This window comes from Lissotriton vulgaris, chromosome 1_1 (assembly GCF_964263255.1).
Source record: "Lissotriton vulgaris chromosome 1_1, aLisVul1.2, whole genome shotgun sequence".
Taxonomy (NCBI): Eukaryota; Metazoa; Chordata; class Amphibia; order Caudata; family Salamandridae; genus Lissotriton; species Lissotriton vulgaris.
This window is the reverse complement of record NC_141685.1, coordinates 703,799,685-703,818,512: the sequence shown is the minus strand read 5'-3', so window position 1 is coordinate 703,818,512 and position 18,828 is coordinate 703,799,685. Positions and strand designations below refer to the sequence as shown.

The 18,828-nt window shown below is 47.1% G+C and overlaps 1 protein-coding gene across 1 annotated transcript in view; it reads left to right on the top strand.

Moving 5' to 3' along the window:
* Positions 1–369: 369 nt before the first annotated feature.
* The window catches only part of RWDD3 (RWD domain containing 3), a 226,933-nt gene continuing 208,474 nt past the window's right edge, over positions 370–18,828 (top strand). The window contains exon 1 of the mRNA XM_086936347.1: positions 370–605. Within this exon, the coding sequence (XP_086792473.1) occupies positions 518–605 (88 nt within the window). The 5' untranslated portion in view covers positions 370–517. The remainder of the gene's footprint in view (positions 606–18,828) is intronic.

Sequence of the window (18,828 nt, the reverse complement as noted above, 5' to 3'; positions counted from 1 at the left end):
AATGTATACTATTTCCCCCTATATCAGGAAGATGAGACCTCAAATTGTGTGTTCCATGACTCCATCTAGTAACTGTTCAGATCTTGTAAATCCTGGTGATAAAAGAGGTCCCCAAGACCTAAACATGTCCAGAATGCGTACTGCTATTGCCCATAAGTTGATTCTGTGTATTATGGTTACTTTAATTAATACCCAAAGGGATTTACTGTACAAATCACTAAAATATGAGTAGATGTTTACGTGAGTTTGCATTGCAAACACCGATTCAGACGTGCATAACTCCAATAATCTAGAAATCTCTTATGTTTGTATGAGACTTATCAACCCATGCACTGCTTTTAATTTGGTCTTTCTTCTGGTGAATTTTAGAACTCCTTGTTGACAGACTCCTGCGACAAGCTGATGGACACAAACTCTCGACAATGGCACACTCAGGATTCCTCTGTCACCCATAGTGTAAAAAAACATTTCGGTAAACGCTCCTGGGTGGAAACGTTGCAAAGCTGCCTCTTCAGCAATGTCGGAGTCTGTGGCTCTGGAGGAAGTATCAGTGCTGGCTGCCATTTACTGTGAGCCGGATGAGTTTGAGCTACTAGAAGCCTCAGGTAAATGATCAGCATCTAAACAGTATCCTTTGTGGATTACATCTAAGCACAATTTCTGTGCAAGAGAGACATCAATGCAGCAATTGTGTTCAAACAATCAGAACATGATGGTGTGATTTATTTTTGTATTGTAGTAAAAAGTAAAGGATGCATTACAGGGCTCCAAGATGGCAGCATCTTTGTGACAACCCCACATTACCTGTGCACTGTGTGTTCTTCGCTGCCTTTTCAGGTGGTCAGTGCATTTGCACCTCACCATCCACCCTGGCACTGTTGAACAGTACTTTTGGGTCTATGCAGCAAAATTACTTTTGTTTCCAGTAAAGAGCATGCATGCTCATCCTGTCTGTCTTAGTTGTTCATGAATGTTATGCTACCTTTTCAATTCTTGATCCAAAAATTGCTCTTTTCCACTTTTTCTTTTCTCTCTCTTATCAGCACAGTTGCTAATGCAACATGGGCTATATGTTGTGTCATTTTTCTAATTGCGTAGCTCCACATTTCCATTTTACAAGATATTTATGTTTATTGTCTATAAATTAAGGAGATATATGGATTCTTGAACTAGAGAAAGGTACAGATTTAACTTCCCATTGGTCACTTTGATTTATTTCCTCTGCATACATTTCACTTTAAATGTACCCTATATAGTGTGGGTATGCGATGTCCTACAGGTGAAGAAACAGCTGCTGCTTTTTCAGGTCTTTAAAGGTGTTGGGATACCGTGAATGTGAGATATTTATACAAAGAATTTTCTTCTAGTGGGGAATTACAACCTTATGCCATAGTAAGGGCTGACTATGAAAACCATATGCAGACAGCTGGGAAAAGTGGTCCTGGTGCTTATGCATGTTCATGAATAAATTGTCTGCTTCATTGGGATCAAGAATATAGGAGATAAATACATATCTCCAATCTAACGAAGAATACATTGATGGCCAGTAGTCTCAGCTGTACTGTTGAATGGAGTGACATATGTAATGCTGCTTGTGCATTGGGTGATTGAGTCTTAAAATGTTGGTGTGAAGGGTGGAACCTTGTTGTGGGTGTGGAGTGTATGGCGCTTGGGGAATGTCCTGGTAGACTTGATTCTCTTTCCTGTTGCTACTGTTGAGCCTTTACTTGTATTAAAGACTGACCTATAGTTTAACCGGGGCTTACTCCTAGTGTTACTGCAACGAGCAGGAGAATGTGATTGCTTGGTCGCTTATGGTTCCAAAACTTTTTAAGTCCAAGCAAAATTAATCCGTAATAGAGAGGGAACTACTTGAGTCCACCTAGTTGGCTGAGCATATTTGACTGTTTTTGTGGAGATCCTGGTTCATCATTCGCCATAAGCACCTGGTGAGAATGTTATCACAGGTTGTTGGGAGAGTCCTTATGGCTAGGTTGGGCAGATTAGTTGCCAAACATAATGCTTATAAATCTGATATCTAAAATGTCCATGGAAAACCCCATCTTGACTCTTGAGTGTAGGTCTGGCCATCTCTTACCGGTGTTAGGAATGCATGAGAACTAATGAGAGTGTGACGTGGCATTCCCTTTTTTTGTGGTATTGGTGTACCTGGGAGTTATCTGACAAGATTGTGAACCTGCTAGGCAGAAGATTACCCTCCAGAAAATTAAGGATTGTATCGCCCATAGTTGGCCTGATGAACAAAAACTTTCAGAGAATTAAAGTCGTTTGTGAAGGGCTATTGAGAACTGACATGGCAAATTGGTACCCCTTCCACATAGAGAAGAACAATTATCAGGGTCATTTTGATATGTTGTAATGTCCTGAATGAATATGTGAATTTGTGAGCATTTTATTTTGCCAGATCTGGATAGGTGGGTGCTAAATTGTGATATTTGCAACACTTGGGATACATCTGTCAAGCTGTGCCTAGCAATTCAAATGCCTGTTGATTTTTCCATGGGTCCTTGTAGTAAGTTGGGAGGTTGCTCTTTTAATGTGCAGTGATGAACAATGTTCGTGCTGTAGACTTGGGGGTACATGCATCATTTTAAGGAATTGATATTCCTTAGTAGCGATTTTTAAGGAATCGCTGTGAAGGACTCGCAATTCCATATGCATGTAGGAATTCAAGAAAAAATTACGATTCCTACACATTCCCTAATAGCGAATCGCAAATTGCGATTCACTATTAGGGAATGCTTTCCCATTCATTCCTATGGACCTAGAGACGCATAGGAATGAATGGGAAATCATTTGCAATTACCAAATAGGTCATCGCAAATTGCGAATCCAATTTCAAGGGTGCCAGGGACCAAAAGGCCACCCTGATGCACCCCCAAAATTGGCATGTGTGCATATGTTGTGCGCACACATGCCCTAAGGGCATGCGTGTGTGCCACATGGCACTTAGAAGAATTTAATTTTGTGCATTTTTTCTAAGGAATTGGAAATTACCATCAATTTGAAATTGATGGTAATTTGCGATTCCTTAATGCAAAGTTGCATTCTGAGAATGCTTCTTGCATTGCATTTAGGGAATCTCATATTGCGATTCCCTAACTGCATTGGCAAAATAGGTAATCGCAAAATGTGCATTTACCTATTTTGCAAATGGCTTTGTGCTTGAAGCATCCCAAAAGACCACTGTTCCAAATGATCTGAGTTGAAAGCCAAAGAGAGTGTCACGTCTGATTTGTTGATTAGTTTATTGGAGGATGTTTTCTGAAGGGAAGTCTGGCCAGAGTATTTGGTGTCGGACAACAGTCTTCAATTTGTCACCACAAAGTTCTCTGACTACCTAGATAGGTGTACAATTTCATGTAAAAGGAGCACTCACTATAATCCAGAAGCATGTAGGCTGGCAGAGCATTGTGGTGGTGTTATTAAAGAAGCATAAATGTTTTCAGTTTGTCCTGCTGTCAGTCTGTGAAAGCTGTTTTGCTCTCATACAGAACTACACTTAACTGTGTCCTGTTGTCCTCCCTTTGAGCTTTGGAGATGTTGGAAACCAGTTCCATGTTTACAAAGTTGGTAGTTGAAAGAAAAGTTAATTCTCCACTGATATTGGGGGTTCTGATTGAACTGTTTATAAATGAGTTCATAGGAAGGTTGATAAGTATAACACCAAGATGGGTAGATATGTTCTGGAGGAGAGGAAGGGGCAATTTGAATACCAAGTGGTTGGATCCTATTATGCTGATCAAGATATTCAATGGAGCTGTGATTGTTGTAAGTAGATGAATTTGGAATTTGAGCAGAATTGTACTTTTCAGAGCTACAGATAGGCAAGTAACTTATTTGTATAATCGTAACTGTGATACAGGGTGATGCCCTGGATGCCAAAGCATTCAAACAACCTGAGGCCCTGGGGCTGAGTTGGGGATGCCAAAAACAGGGCTTGGGAAAGCCTTCTGTTCGCATGGATAACTGCAGTGATAGACTCCGTACCTGAGTCAATAATGGCCAGTAGAAATGAGGAGAGTACCATCTTAATGCATTTTTTCTCTTCTTTTCATTTCATTAGTATTGTTTTAGACTTCTGTGATTTGTTGTTTTGTTGGTGGAAGGCATGTCTTGTTGAGTGTGATGCTGCTCATGCAGTAGCTTTTTTATTGCTGAAATGTTGGTGTAAAGGGCGGAACTTTGTATAGTCTGGCAGTTGGCGGAATGTCCCGGCAGGCTTGCTCGTCTTTCCCTTTGCTCCCATAGCTCCTGTTAACGCATTACTTGTGTTAAAGACTTCACTGTTATGGAACTTGGGTTGATTCCTGGTCCGCATTTTACTTTGTAACATTAACCATCCAAAAAACACATGGGCAAAACAGGGACCAGGAAAGTATAATCTGAAGCATGAAATAAATAATGTTTGATTCACTCATAAAAGATTTCCATTTAAGTAAGTAACTAGTTTATAGAGCGCTTGAATGCCCGAGGGCATCTTGGCGCAAGTGTTCTCAATGAACTGACAAAGACAGATGGTGTTTAGTAAGAGACATGAGAAAGGAGCCAAGTTTTTACGCCATTACTAAAAAGGAAGTAGATTGAATTGGGATCTCAACATCCAGGGCAATAAAGTCTAAAGTTTAGAGGCACAGAGAGAAAAGCTCCTGCAGACCCATCTCGCCTTATTTATTCAAAGAGTGACTACTAATTTAGCTGAACCTGATCTAAGTGTACGGCCTGATGTTTGCAAGATAACCATCTTTTTAAATTACACGGGACCTGTCTGATGGAGGACTTTATGCCCAAAAACATTTGAGGGATAGAGAAGCATAGATTCATTTGGCTTCCAGCATTAATATTCTTGCAGAGTCTCAAGGATATTGTTTTGGATACTCTCAACCACACTGTGCGCGGTATATATTTTTTCTCCACTCATGTGATAAGGTGGATAGTCAAACAAGCATTGGAAATGCAATAGGGTTCGCATTAGGTAAGTTTGAGCTATTGGTCTTATAAATGATTTTTTTTTATTTGTGTTCTTTTTTAAAATAGCTAAATTAATAGCTGTCATTTACAATGCCAATAGTTATAACTTTCGCAAATGTGACACCTATAGCATTTGTAATGCAACATGTTTTGTATTTACGTGACTTAGATGTATTGATATTACACATAACAATGGCTTTTAATTTTTTTAAATAATTAATACTTAAATAATTTATTTAATTTGTAATGGCAATAGCTTAAACTTTTGTAAATAACTTTTGTGAAAATTATGTTCAGTGTTTTTTATTGTGATGAAAATCCAAGAACAGAACATCTTTTTGTGATTTGTAATAAAGCGTGAAAGCTTGAAAACAGCTTGACATTGAAAGAACATATTTGAACCAATGAAGGTGTGGTGGTGCTTAGTGATGCTGTGGTTGCGCTGAGTGATGCTGTGGTTGCGCTGAGTGATGCTGTGGTTGCGCTGAGTGATGCTGTGGTTGCGCTGAGTGATGCTGTGGTTACGCTGAGTGATGCTGTGGTTGCGCTGAGTGATGCTGTGGTTGCGCTGAGTGATGCTGTGGTTGCTGTGGTTGCGCTGAGTGATGCTGCGGTTGCGCTGAGTGATGCTGCGGTTGCGCTGAGTGATGCTGCGGTTGCGCTGAGTGATGCTGCGGTTGCGCTGAGTGATGCTGCGGTTGCGCTGAGTGATGCTGCGGTTGCGCTGAGTGATGCTGCGGTTGCGCTGAGTGATGCTGCGGTTGCGCTGAGTGATGCTGCGGTTGCGCTGAGTGATGCTGCGGTTGCGCTGAGTGATGCTGCGGTTGCGCTGAGTGATGCTGCGGTTGCGCTGAGTGATGCTGTGTTGGCGCTGAGTGATGCTGTGTTGGCGCTGAGTGATGCTGTGGTGGTGAGGAGTGATGCTGTGGTGATGCCGTGGTGGTGCTGAGTGATGCTGTGGTTGCGCTGAGTGATGCTGTGGTTGCGCTGAGTGATGCTGTGGTTGCGCTGAGTGATGCTGTGGTTGCGCTGAGTGATGCTGTGGTTGCGCTGAGTGATGCTGTGGTTGCGCTGAGTGATGCTGTGGTTTCGCTGAGTGATGCTGTGGTTGCGCTGAGTGATGCTGTGGTTGCGCTGAGTGATGCTGCGGTTGCGCTGAGTGATGCTGCGGTTGCGCTGAGTGATGCTGCGGTTGCGCTGAGTGATGCTGCGGTTGCGCTGAGTGATGCTGCGGTTGCGCTGAGTGATGCTGCGGTTGCGCTGAGTGATGCTGCGGTTGCGCTGAGTGATGCTGCGTTTGCGCTGAGTGATGCTGCGTTTGCGCTGAGTGATGCTGCGTTTGCGCTGAGTGATGCTGCGGTTGCGCTGAGTGATGCTGCGGTTGCGCTGAGTGATGCTGCGGTTGCGCTGAGTGATGCTGTGTTGGCGCTGAGTGATGCTGTGGTGGTGAGGAGTGATGCTGTGGTGATGCCGTGGTGGTGCTGAGTGATGCTGTGGTTGCGCTGAGTGATGCTGTGGTTGCGCTGAGTGATGCTGTGGTTGCGCTGAGTGATGCTGTGGTTGCGCTGAGTGATGCTGTGGTTGCGCTGAGTGATGCTGTGGTGGCGCTGAGTGATGCTGTGGTTGCGCTGAGTGATGCTGTGGTTGCACTGAGTGATGCTGTGGTGGCGCTGAGTGATGCTGTGGTGGCGCTGAGTGATGCTGTGGTGGCGCTGAGTGATGCTGGGGTGGCGCTGAGTGATGCTGGGGTGGCGCTGAGTGATGCTGGGGTGGCGCTGAGTGATGCTGGGGTGGCGCTGAGTGATGCTGGGGTGGCGCTGAGTGATGCTGTGGTGATGCTGTGGAGGTGCTGTGGTGGCGCTGAGTGATGCTGTGGTGGCGGCGCTGACTGATGCTGTGGTGGCGCTGACTGATGCTGTGGTGGCGCTGAGTGATGCTGTGGTGGCGCTGAGTGATGCTGTGGTGGCGCTGAGTGATGCTGTGGTGGCGCTGAGTGATGCTGGGGTGGCGCTGAGTGATGCTGGGGTGGCGCTGAGTGATGCTGGGGTGGCGCTGAGTGATGCTGTGGTGACGCTGAGTGATGCTGTGGTGACGCTGAGTGATGCTGTGGTGGTGCTGAGTGGTGCTGTGGTGGTGCTGAGTGGTGCTGTGGTGGTGCTGAGTGATGCTGGAGCGGCGCTGAGTGATGCTGGGGTGGCACTGAGTGATGCTGTCGTGGTGCTGAGTTGTGCTGTGGTGATGCTGAGTGATAATGTGGAAGGGAAGGGAAGAAAGAAAGAAAGAACGAAAGAAAGAAGGAAGAAGAGAGGAAGAAAAGAAAGAAAGGAATGAAAGGGAGGGAGGAAAGGAAGGAAGGAATGGAAGAAAGAAAAGGAAGGCAAGAAAGGATGGAAAGGAAGGAAGGAAAGAAAGGAAGGAAATAAAAGAAGGAAAGAAAAGAAGGAAAGAAAGGATGAAAGGAAAGAAAGAAAGGATTCTAATTGCAAGTGTCAACATGAACAGGCTTGTTTTGAAGATGTAGTCCCCAAATTTGAGATTCCATGACAGAGAGGGGCTGTGAAGGCGACAGGCAGAGGCCACGCGCGGCGGACATCAAAGGAAGGGTGGGAGGGGAAAAAAGTTCATTAGCGAGCGAGAAAAGCCATAAACACCAGGGGGCGGGGAAGCAGATTGCCTTCAAGCTTTTGAGGAAAACAAGAGGGAGGTAAATGCTGTGAAAGCTGACAAACCTTCATTAAAAAAAATCAGCTGGCTACAAGCAAACACTACTTTGTGTGTGGATGTCTAATACCGTTACTCACAGCTAAATTAGTCATTGGGTGACGAGGGCTGCCCTATATCCATATGCTGTAGTGGGTGAGTGGTAGAAAAATGTAAATTGGTAGAAAAATGTAAATTACACAATAAAACAATGGGTGAGGAGCGCTGGCTGAATGCCCCCTTTACCAACGTGTGTCTAATATATATTAATCAAAGGCCAAATACAGACCTAAAAACACGCTCATTCTCCAAATAGTTTCGATTTCCTTGGAGTGGATAGCAAGGTCTCCATGGATCCTAGAGCACGGCCACTGACTGTTGACTGGATAGTAAAATACAACGATTATAGCGATGAAGATGGGCCTTAGGACTGTGTACCTCAATGCGTATGCACATGAGCCCCCGTTTTGAAATAAATAATGAATGACTCCTTAATAATCAATAAGTCAGACTCGACGAGTTTTCTGAAAAGGATACTCAGAGAACAGAGCAAAAACCAGCTCTCAACATAAAAAGCCTTAATAAAAAAGAGAAAATTAATTTAGACCGGTCAGAGGGTTAATCTATTGATGAAATCGTTTATTCTATCAAATGTCTGCAAAAACCACATACATAAGAACCATTTAATTAAATCACGCAATGCTTATGATGGCATATATATATCGCATCTATCTCAGAGCCTACTGCAAACACAAAACCTTTGAGGTGCGATAGTTAAAAGTTACAGTAAGAACATTTGCTTTCTTGGCCAATGATTGTGAAAGCCAAATGCTAAACAGAACAAGACGTTTCCTGATAGGAGGTTCCCCTAAAGGTTAGCTGGGCTGGGCAGAGCCAGTCGCATGTGGTGGATGCTCAGATAAAAATCAAAAAACGAACATGCAGGTGACAGCATCGTGAGGTGTCTGACTGACTGAAAGCAGGATTGTCTGCCTTTCACGCTCATTTGTCAACGATAAAATATTCCGCTCCGTCAATCTCCCGGATAAAACAGATTTTTGAAGCAGACATTCGTAGGCGCTACTAGCATTTAAAACTAACACATAGCGCATAACACGGCCTGTCCATATTGTGGATGCAGGAGGGTGCTCACAGAAATTTTAAACAAACACATTGCGCATAACACGGCCTGCCCATATTGTGAATGCAGGAGGGAACTCACGGAAAGGATCGTCGGAACTGGGACTTACTTTGCAAGTAGGAGCTGGGGGAGAAGAAAGCCAAGCAGACAGGCATACAAAAAGAACAACCCTTGTCAGGAAACAGATGTCTGTGCGAACGTAGGCGCTAGTGGCATTTAAAACGAACACATAGCGCATAACACGGCCTGTCCATATTGTGGATGCAGGAGGGTGCTCACAGAAATTTTAAACAAACATATAGCGCATAACACGGCCTGCCCATATTGTGAATGCAGGAGGGAACTCACGGAAAGGATCGTCGGAACTGGGACTTACTTTGCAAGTAGGAGCGGGGGGTGAAGAAAGCCAAGCAGACAGGCATACAACAAGTCAAACAATGCAGGAGGGAACTCACGGAAAGGATCGTCGGAACTGGGACTTACTTTGCAAGTCGGAGCTGGGGGAGAAGAAAGCCAAGCAGCCAGGCATACAAGTTAAACAAGTAAAAAAAAGAAAAGTTCACTGGGAGGGGGAGGAGAAACGCGAGAGACGGCCTGGCGGCCGTCAAAGTGAAAGTCCGGCCGTGGGCAGTGAATAAATGAGGGGAGGAGAAATGCCTGAGGCAGAGCGCACGCTGGGGGATGCCTGTGGGAGGGCGGCTGGTGGCGCTTTTTAGGTCAATGCGCTTGCGCATTCAGCTTGCTTTTCACGGGCACAGCATCAAATCACCCGATGCTTAAGCTCTGGTTGAGCCCCTATATGTCTCGCAAGCTCAATGCGCAAGCGCATTGACAGGCGAGCCCTAAAAAAAGAGACCCCTTTGGATAAATGCACACTTCACACAACATTCATACACAAACCCGCCTCAAAACAGTGGTATAGCTGTGGGTACGAAGGATACGGTAAAGCAAGAAGAAATTATCTAGAAAAATACAGATCTGGAAAAATAAGCACAATAATTGATAATTAAAAATGATTAAAAACACCGTGCACATCACAATACATATCTAATTCATAACACTTCCAGTCATAGGCTGAAAGGAAAAATTGCCTTTCTTTTCTCTTTAAACCTCGGTGTAAGCTCTATTATATATACACAACACATTAATATATAAAAAATTAATATACAAAAAAGTAATTGGGAACATACAAGGAAAAACTAATTCCTATTACAGAAGAAAGCCAGTAAACCATACAAAGATCAATTGTGACAGCTATACATGATATATGAAAATGCTGTAATTAGAAACAATTGTCACCATAAATTTTACACGGTTCTCTCGTGTACGATTTATGGTGACAATTGTGTTAATGTTTTGAGTGTAGATATATATGTGTGGTTTTAATAGAGCTTACACCGTTAGGGGTTATGATTAAAATAAATAGTGGTGCTTGAGTGGATTAATTACTGGTCCACAGCACCTTGTCGTAGGTCGGAATGTTTCAGCCAGATAATTGCTCATAAGAGCCAGGACCGTAGTGTGAGTAGTTGGTCATTATTCAGAAGACTTTCGCAATGGATAGGGAGGGTAGATTCACTTACCCTTCTTCGTCAGTGAACATGGTGGCTCATGGCTGATGTGGTCATAGGTGCAGCCTTTGCCTATGAATTTAGATGGATGCTGAAGTCCTCCGTGGCACGCAGGAGAAGTTGACGGTCCTTAATTGTCGGCCGTCTCAGCAGAAGCTGCTGCAGTCCCCGGATGTTGTGAGTGCTTTATGCACCACACACGGGGCCAGATGTACGACCCACCTATTTGCGAGTTGCAAATTGCGTCACAAATTCGCAAATTGGGATTGGTGCAGTGCAGCGCCAAAAATTCTTCATAAACCATCACCGTAACCCGTGGAGCTACTTACTATTTTCTCACAACTGGGCCCATCATTCTAACCTTACATTCATACACACATTTTCTCAGCTCCGAGGATTCAGTAAGGATCTGAAGGGAAGTCGCAGTGCTATAGCGGAGTGTCTAGACTAAACTTTACACATTATTTACAACTGCAGTTTTATTTCTATTACCATGGTTTTCTGAAAGAAGAATTTTTTAGAAACACCCCACTTTTCATTTATTTTATTGATCTGCTAGTAAAAGTTAACTAAAGGACAACAAGACCTGCTTAATTCTCCATTTATTTAATTTGTATTTAGAGATTTAATCTCCTAGCATGATCTCTACGTTTTACTAAAATGAAAATAATTCAGTTATGCAATAAATGAAAATAATTCAGTTATGCAATAAATCCTGAAAGCAAAGTTACATTTCAAGAACATTCATTTATTAGCATGACAGCTTTGAAAAATAAGTTAGAGGCATATTACCCAGATGTAGAAGCGAAGACGTCAGCATAGAATGTAATAGTTCCAAACGAAAACCTCTCTGTCTGTCTCTCTCTCTCTCAGGACTTCGCACCCATTCAAAAGTTAAAGTTCAGAAAAATGTCAAAGTCCCTGCGCCATAGGAAAAATTGCGCAGACCGACAGCATCTCGGGGTGCAAAGATCAAGTAAAAAAGCAAGCTCTCTTCAATGTCCCAAATGACCTCTTTAATACCCTTTTTCACTAACTTATCTTTCTAAAGTCCTAGAATGTCTGTAATTGGTCAATTTGGAGTCGGATGAGCATCACCTCATCGTTTTTCATTTTAATTTTGTGCAGGGTCATCCTCACGTTGCGGCAAACTGGGGTGACATTGTCCCAAGTTTTACTTCCTTCGAAGTGTCCTTTAAATTGTTATTTGCTGAACGTTTACCACGAACGCAATATGCTGACTTCACCATCTTTTGGCTTAGGCCCCATAAAATGGCCACGCTGTCCTTGATCCATACCGCTCAGTCACAAGCAGTTCGCATCTCCGATCTGGTGCCTGCGCACTTCTACCGCCATCTCGGACCTACAACTGCCCGCAACCCCAACTCAGCAGAGTGCTTCTTCCCATCCCAAACCATAGTACTTGCTTGTCGGCGGTAAAGGGTCCAATGGAAGCACCAGCCCTTCCTGCCCTCCAAGGCCTGCCTCAGTCCAGTGTCCATAGCCGGCTCAACCGTGGTCTTCTATGCAGCTGTGTAGTTTGTCGGGGGCCATTCATGTATTGGCGTTGTCCCTAACCAACCTCCTCCGTTGCTGGTCCTGGCGAGTGTTCCGATTCTGGGCGTCTTGACCCGTGACTTCCCGAGTCTTCCTCCCCATCTCGTCGGCGGTGATTCCTGTTCCCACGACTGGCGTTACCCACCGGTCACCATCCTTCGAGCCGGTCATGTGCCGCCTCCGGTGTCTCAAAAAACCATGTCTGGCCTTCAGCTACCACTCTGAGTCTTGCAGGGAAGAGCATGGAGTAGGGCAACTCCTGTGCCCGCAACGCTTTTTTAACCTCCATAAAACTTCGCCTGCGTCTAGATACCGCTGCCGTGTAATCCGGGAAGAAGGTGATTGTGGAATTGTGAATTCGAATAGGCGGGGAGGCTTTCGCTGTTTGCAGGATTACATCTCTGTCTCTGAAGTTAAATAGTCTAGTGAGTACTGGTCTCGGGGGTGCTCCCAGCTTGGGCCTGCCACCGGGCACCCTATGGGCTCGCTCCACCGAAAAGAAGCTGGAGAGTCCCTTGGGTTGTAATCTACTTTTCACCAATTCTTCCACGTATAGGTCCATTGCTTGAGTGCCTTCACTCTCCGGAATACCAAGAATGCGTACATTTTTCCGTCTCGAGCTTCCCTCTTGGTCATCGAGTTTCTCCGTGAGTAGCTTGTTTTCTGTTTCGAGGCGGGAGATGGCTGTCTGTAATTCTGATGTGTGCGCCACTAGAGACTTGGTGACAATCTCCACTTCCTTGACTCTGTCCGCCATTTTGTGGAAGTCTGCACGTAGTAGGAAGACGTCTGTGGAGATCGACCCCACTGTGGTTTGGACACTCGACAGGGCCTTCATAATGTCCTCAAGTGTGACCTTCTTAGTTCCCTCACCGTCTGCCCCTTTTCCCGTGGATGTGCGTCCCTCTAGTAGTGGCAGAAAACCCTTATCATATGCAAATTTGTCCAGCTTGACCTGTGTGGTTTGATTCCTAGGACCCCAGCCCGACATGGCGCAATTTTAAGTGGATTGAGCAACTCACTATGCAGTGATATACCCTCTTCTGGTTACTGATCCTCTGAGTTGTTGCGCGTCGGTCTGTGTATAATATGAAGATGGTTGTCAAGGAGAGGAGGAGCAAGAACTGGGAGCTGTCTAACCGGACTAGCAGTGACCCTCCCATCCCACAGAAAACATTCACACCATGGGAGGAGAAGGTGCTTGCCATACCTCATCCAGAAAGTCTCATAGGAGTATCCGGGGGAATGGAGGCTGGTAAGTACAAACAAATGGCATCCAACACACTGATAAGTACTTCCTTGCACAACCCAAACACCATTGCATTATTCACCCTCACCTAACAGGTAGCTAGCCATCTTGCTGTGAGGCCTGTTTGGTGGTGGGAGGCCTGCACTCCCACTCCCACCATGCCCCCTGTCCCACACCTGAGCAAGATAGAGGCCTCCCCCACCCAAAAGCATGTGTCAGCCATTGCACTGTTCTCCCTCACCTAACAGGTAGGTAGCCATCTTGTTTGGGAGGCCTGTACCATGACTACGACCATGCACCCTGTCCCACACCTAAGCAGGCTAGAGGCCTCCCCCACCCAGAAGCATGTGGAAGCCATTGCACTGTTCTCTCTCACCTAACAGGTAGGTAGCCATCTTGCTTGTGAGGCCTGTTTGGGGGTGGGAGGCCTGAACCATGACTCCTACCATGCCCCCTGTTCCACACTCCAGCAGCATGGAGGCCTCCTCCACCCAGGAGCATGTATCAGCCCTTGCACTGTTCACCCTCACCTAACAGGTAGCTAGCCATCTTGTTTGGGCGGCCTGGTTGTGGGTTGGAGGCCTGCACCACCACTCCCACCATGTACCCTGTCCCATACCTGAGCAGGATAGAGGCCTCCCCCACCCAGAAGCATGTGTCAGCCATTGCACTGTTTTCCCTCACCTAAAAGGTAGGTAACCATCTTGTTTGGGCGGCCTGTTTGTGGGTGGGAGGCCTGCACTCCTCCTCCCACTATGCCCCCTGTCCCACTCCCTAGTAAGATGGAGGCCTTCCCCCCCACCACCCAGGAGCACATGGAAGCCATTGCATTGTTCATCCAACAAACTTATAGGTAGGTAGCCATCTTCACTGGTCCGGCTGTTTGTGGTTGTGAGACCTGCACCACTACACACTGCACCAACTGCATACAATGCATCGATACCTGACATGTATGATAAATTGACGTTCCTCTGCACCATGTAATAACACCCAGTATTGCATTTAACAATAATAGTGAGGTTGTTTCAATTGTGTAGTGTACAGACAGCGGATGACATTCAGCTAACAGAATACTTGCACATTGCCCAACACTGACCATTCCCCAGCTAATCCACAGGTGATGATCTCTCTGCCGAGGACAACAACGACCAGCAGAACCAGTCTCCACCCCCGGTACATGGACTCTTGGATGTTGACTCCCAGGATAGTTTGGACGATGAGCTCCGGGCCGGCCCATCTGGTGTGCCAAGGACCAACAGGTCCCAGGACCCCATCTTCTCCACCACCACGTCTGCTGCACCAACAGCACAGCAGACCCCTGCAGTCAAGGCCTGTGCCTCCACCGCTGCCACCTCGGTCACCACCACCAGCACCCTCCCTGTCCCAGGGGACGACCAGGACGCAACACCAATTGTGGAGGGCAGGGAGAGTGTGAGTCGACCTACCGTGGCGAGGCAATAGGTCTGTGGCAGCAGGGTAGGTGGGAGGGCCAGGATCACCCCCAGACCTCAGGAGGTTGGCACACCATCCCTGGACCATTTCACCAGAGTCATCAGTGCATATGAACAGGCCCAGGGACAAAGTGGCCGGTCTGACGAACTATTATGTGAGCTCATCCTGCTGATGAGGTCTATTGACACACGCATTGGTTAAATGGTGGACCTCATGGCCCCGCAAGTGGCGTTGCTGAGGGACAGGCCTGTGTCCCAAACAACACCTCTGTCCCCTCTGTTGTGCTGCAGGATGACAGTGTACCATCCTCCCCTGCGCCAACAGAGAGGGGTGAGTCCGCAGACGCCGCTGGCCATGCAGCAGGCCCCCTGCTCAAGCAATCAAGGGGGCGTCCAAAGAATAGCCTGGGAGTCTCTGGAGGCAAAGCACCAGCCACAAGCCAGTCACGGAGCCAGCCCTGATGGGAACCCTCTTACCCACTGCATTGACAGTTTGGACTGTCCTTCCCCACACTGCCTTGTGAATGGCATGTGTCTGTTGGACTGGGTCACCACATCCATGTGGTGTCTTCTCTTGCATCTCATCTACCATGACTGTCAACGCACTGCTCCATCACCACCTTCATATAAATATGCTCGCACCCCTCACATGTCCACTTTGCAAATAAAATAAAATACCTTATGCACTAGAATTTGTGCTGTTTTGTTTTTAGTGCAATATTTACAGTTTTGAAAATGTCCATGATTTATCCAAAAGATGTATGTATGTAGGGCAGGATAATTTTGAAGCACCTAGGGAGACACAACAGAACAGGGTGATGAGCTGTTGACTCATGTCAACTCCTTCCTCCTCTCCACTGTTGTAATCACTGGACTCAGGTCCTTGGGCAGGCGGGGGCCTTAGTTCCTCACCATCATCCAGGAGCAGGGGAATCCCCTTGTGAATGGCCATGTTGTGCAGCATACAGCATGCCACAACTATCTTGCAGACCTTCCCAGGCGAGTATGCCAGTGCATCTCCAGTCCTGTCAAGGCAGCGGAATCTTGACTTGAGCAGGCCAAAAGTCCGCTCAATGACATGTCGGGTCCTGCCATGGGCCTCATTGTACCTGATGTCAGCCGGGGTCCTGGGATTCCTTAGGAGGCTCAGCATCCATGGACGACTGGGATATGCAGAGTCACCTGTGAATGACAAACACACATTGCAATGTTGCACAGGCAGAGAGCTGGAGGTCACACACACACACACAGCACGCCATATCACTAGGCATACTCGCCCACAATCCAAGCACGCTCGGGAAGCAGATTAGCCATCATCCGGGGCACCATGGTGTTCCTCAGGACGTGCAAATCATGGTCTGAGCCGGGGAATCTTGCACATACATGTGATATGGTCATGTCTGCAAGGCACACCTTCTGCACATATATCAAATGATGATGTTTGCAATTCCTAAAAATTTGCTCAGTCGCCTGTGGTGGCACCAGACCGACATGGGTGCAATCAATGGCACCGACAACTTGGGGGATGTGCCCAAGGGGATAGAAGTCACCCTTCACACAGGCCAATTCTGCTCACCTGAGAAAATGTATGTATCGTCCCTTATATATCATCATGACTGCTAGAACATCCCTCCGCACCATGCTGAACATGGGTTGCGGCATCCCTGCAGCGCCGTTCACGGTCTCCTGGAAGGAACCAGTTGCAAAAAAGTGGAGTGCTGCCATCACTTTGTATGTGGGTGTGAATGCTGTTGGGTAGTGGAGACGAGGCTGCAGGCGGGGCTCGAACTGATCACAAAGGGTCTTCATGGTCGGTCTGTCGAGGCAGAATTTGTGAATGATCATTATATCCTCCATGTCCTCCAGCACTGTCCAGTGACGTATGAGATTTGGCCTCCTCCTAGTTGAGATGTAAATGGACACATGTCAATGACAACCATCATGAGATGGCCTCAGCACATACCGTTAAAGATGTAACGCAATACCAAAAATGCCATGAGAGATGCGTGGCACACAAGTTTACATGGGTGGACATTTGAGACAAACAGAGGACACACCTCTCCATTTGCAATACACAAGTGCCACAAAAAACACATAGGTCAATGGGAATGCACACATACAGAACTCCACATTCCACATGTGCACGCATCGTACCGTACCATCCACAAAGTGTGTAAGATGACCATGACTGTCTCCTACCCATCTGCTGTACCGTGAACCTGGTACACATCAAGAGCCCAATGATCACAGTAGCTGGTAAACTTGTGTGCATGAGCTGATATGGTAGCAGAAGTAAGTAACAACACCATACAGTGAGACGAGCCTTGCCAAGGTCAGCACTGACCCACAACACATAGATTTGTCACATATCATTGACAACAGCTTAACACTGTCAAGCATCATCAACCATCAAATGCATGTGACATTGCAGGGACCACAGACCAACGTGCGACCACCAGTGCATTATATAGAATAATGGCATTGTGTGCACAATGATGTGCCCATAGACATGTTGCTGCTGTGTACTGATGCAGAGATCACAATGGAATTTGACATTGCATGTGGCCAAACTTGCGGCTGCTACGCCTGGCCACGGCGGTGGGCATGCTGCGCCACCCAAATGTCGGTTGCTACCGCCTGGCCACAGCTGTGGGCATGCTGCGCCACACAAATGGCGGTTGCTACCGCCTGGCCACGGCGGTGTGACACCAGCAGCACCCACTTCACAAGTGCGGTAGACATTGGCATGTAGACATGGGTAGATGGCGGTGGGCATGCTGCCCCACCCAAATGGCGGATGCTACCGCCTGGCCATGGTGGTGTGACACCAGCAGCACCCCCTTCACAAGTGCAGTAGACATTGGCATGGAGACATGGGTAGATTGTTGTGGGCATGCTGCGCCACCCAAATGGCAGTTGCTACCGCCTGGCCACGGCGGTGGGCATGCTGCGCCACCCAAATGGCGGTTGCTACCGCCTGGCCATGGCGGTGCATCACTGCTATGGAGCATTGCCTACAGCCAATGGGAGCGTATGATTGCGGTGGCATGATGCAATTTTGAAAATCGCGGAAGCGGTCATTGGATGGGTTTGAATGAGGCACACCTGGACAACCAATTATTGCATCTTTAAACCTTACAAACGACCCCAGGGGGCTATAAATCTGGGAGTGAGCCTCACATTTTCACTGCTCACAGAGCCTGCTGCCTGGGACCCTCTCCTGCTGCTGCCTCAAGTACCTGCTGCCTGGGACCCTCTCATGCTGCTCCCTGGGACTCTCTCCTGCTGCTGCCTGGGACCCTCTCCTGCTGCTACCTCAAGTGCCTGCTGCCTGGGACCACTCACTTCAAACACAGGTGTTCCAAGTCCACAGGGATGGCAAGAACAGAGAAGATCTGTGCCAGTCCATTCACAAGCGAGGAGCTGGAGGTCCTAGTGGACGAGCTGCTGGCACAGTACCCAAGGCTGTATGATGGCCCCAATGTAGTGATAAGTTATCATTCAGGGAGCTGTTGGGCAGGGGGGATGTCAGACATGCATGGGACTACTGATGTCTGCGACCCACTGAGGGGGTTTAGTGCAGTCATCGTGCATGTGTGTGTGATTAGCAGGTAGCCTCTTCGCCCTCATGTATACATGCAATCATATCTGTTTGGGCCATGCAGAGTGCCCTTGTGAGGTGTCCCCCAGTTTGGGATGTAGGGAGATTACAATAGGTCCTGAGTCTGTGTATTGCTATTGTTCTGATAGATGTTGGTACATGACACTATGTAACTGGTCATTTTCCCTACTTTTTTCCCATACCTGCAGCTCAAGGTACACCAGCGTAAGTCATGTGGAGGGCCATTGCTGCAAAGGTTCGAGCCCTGAGCGTATCCAACAGACAACGCACCCACTGCCACAAGAGGTGGGACGACATCAGCCGGCTGCCAAAGAACATGGCAGAGATGACCTTGTGGCAGTGACTAATCCGGAGCTGGATGCACATCTGAAGGAGCATCGCCAGCAAGGCAGGTGTGAGTATTTGGGGAGGGTGACTTTGGCTGGCAGCGGATGCATGTGTACAGGGCCTGTGGCAGTGGTGACCCATGTGATGTTCGTGGGGTGGTGCTGGGCTGTGTGATGTGACTGGCTGCAGGGATGTGTGCTAGTGTCAGGCATTGTGCC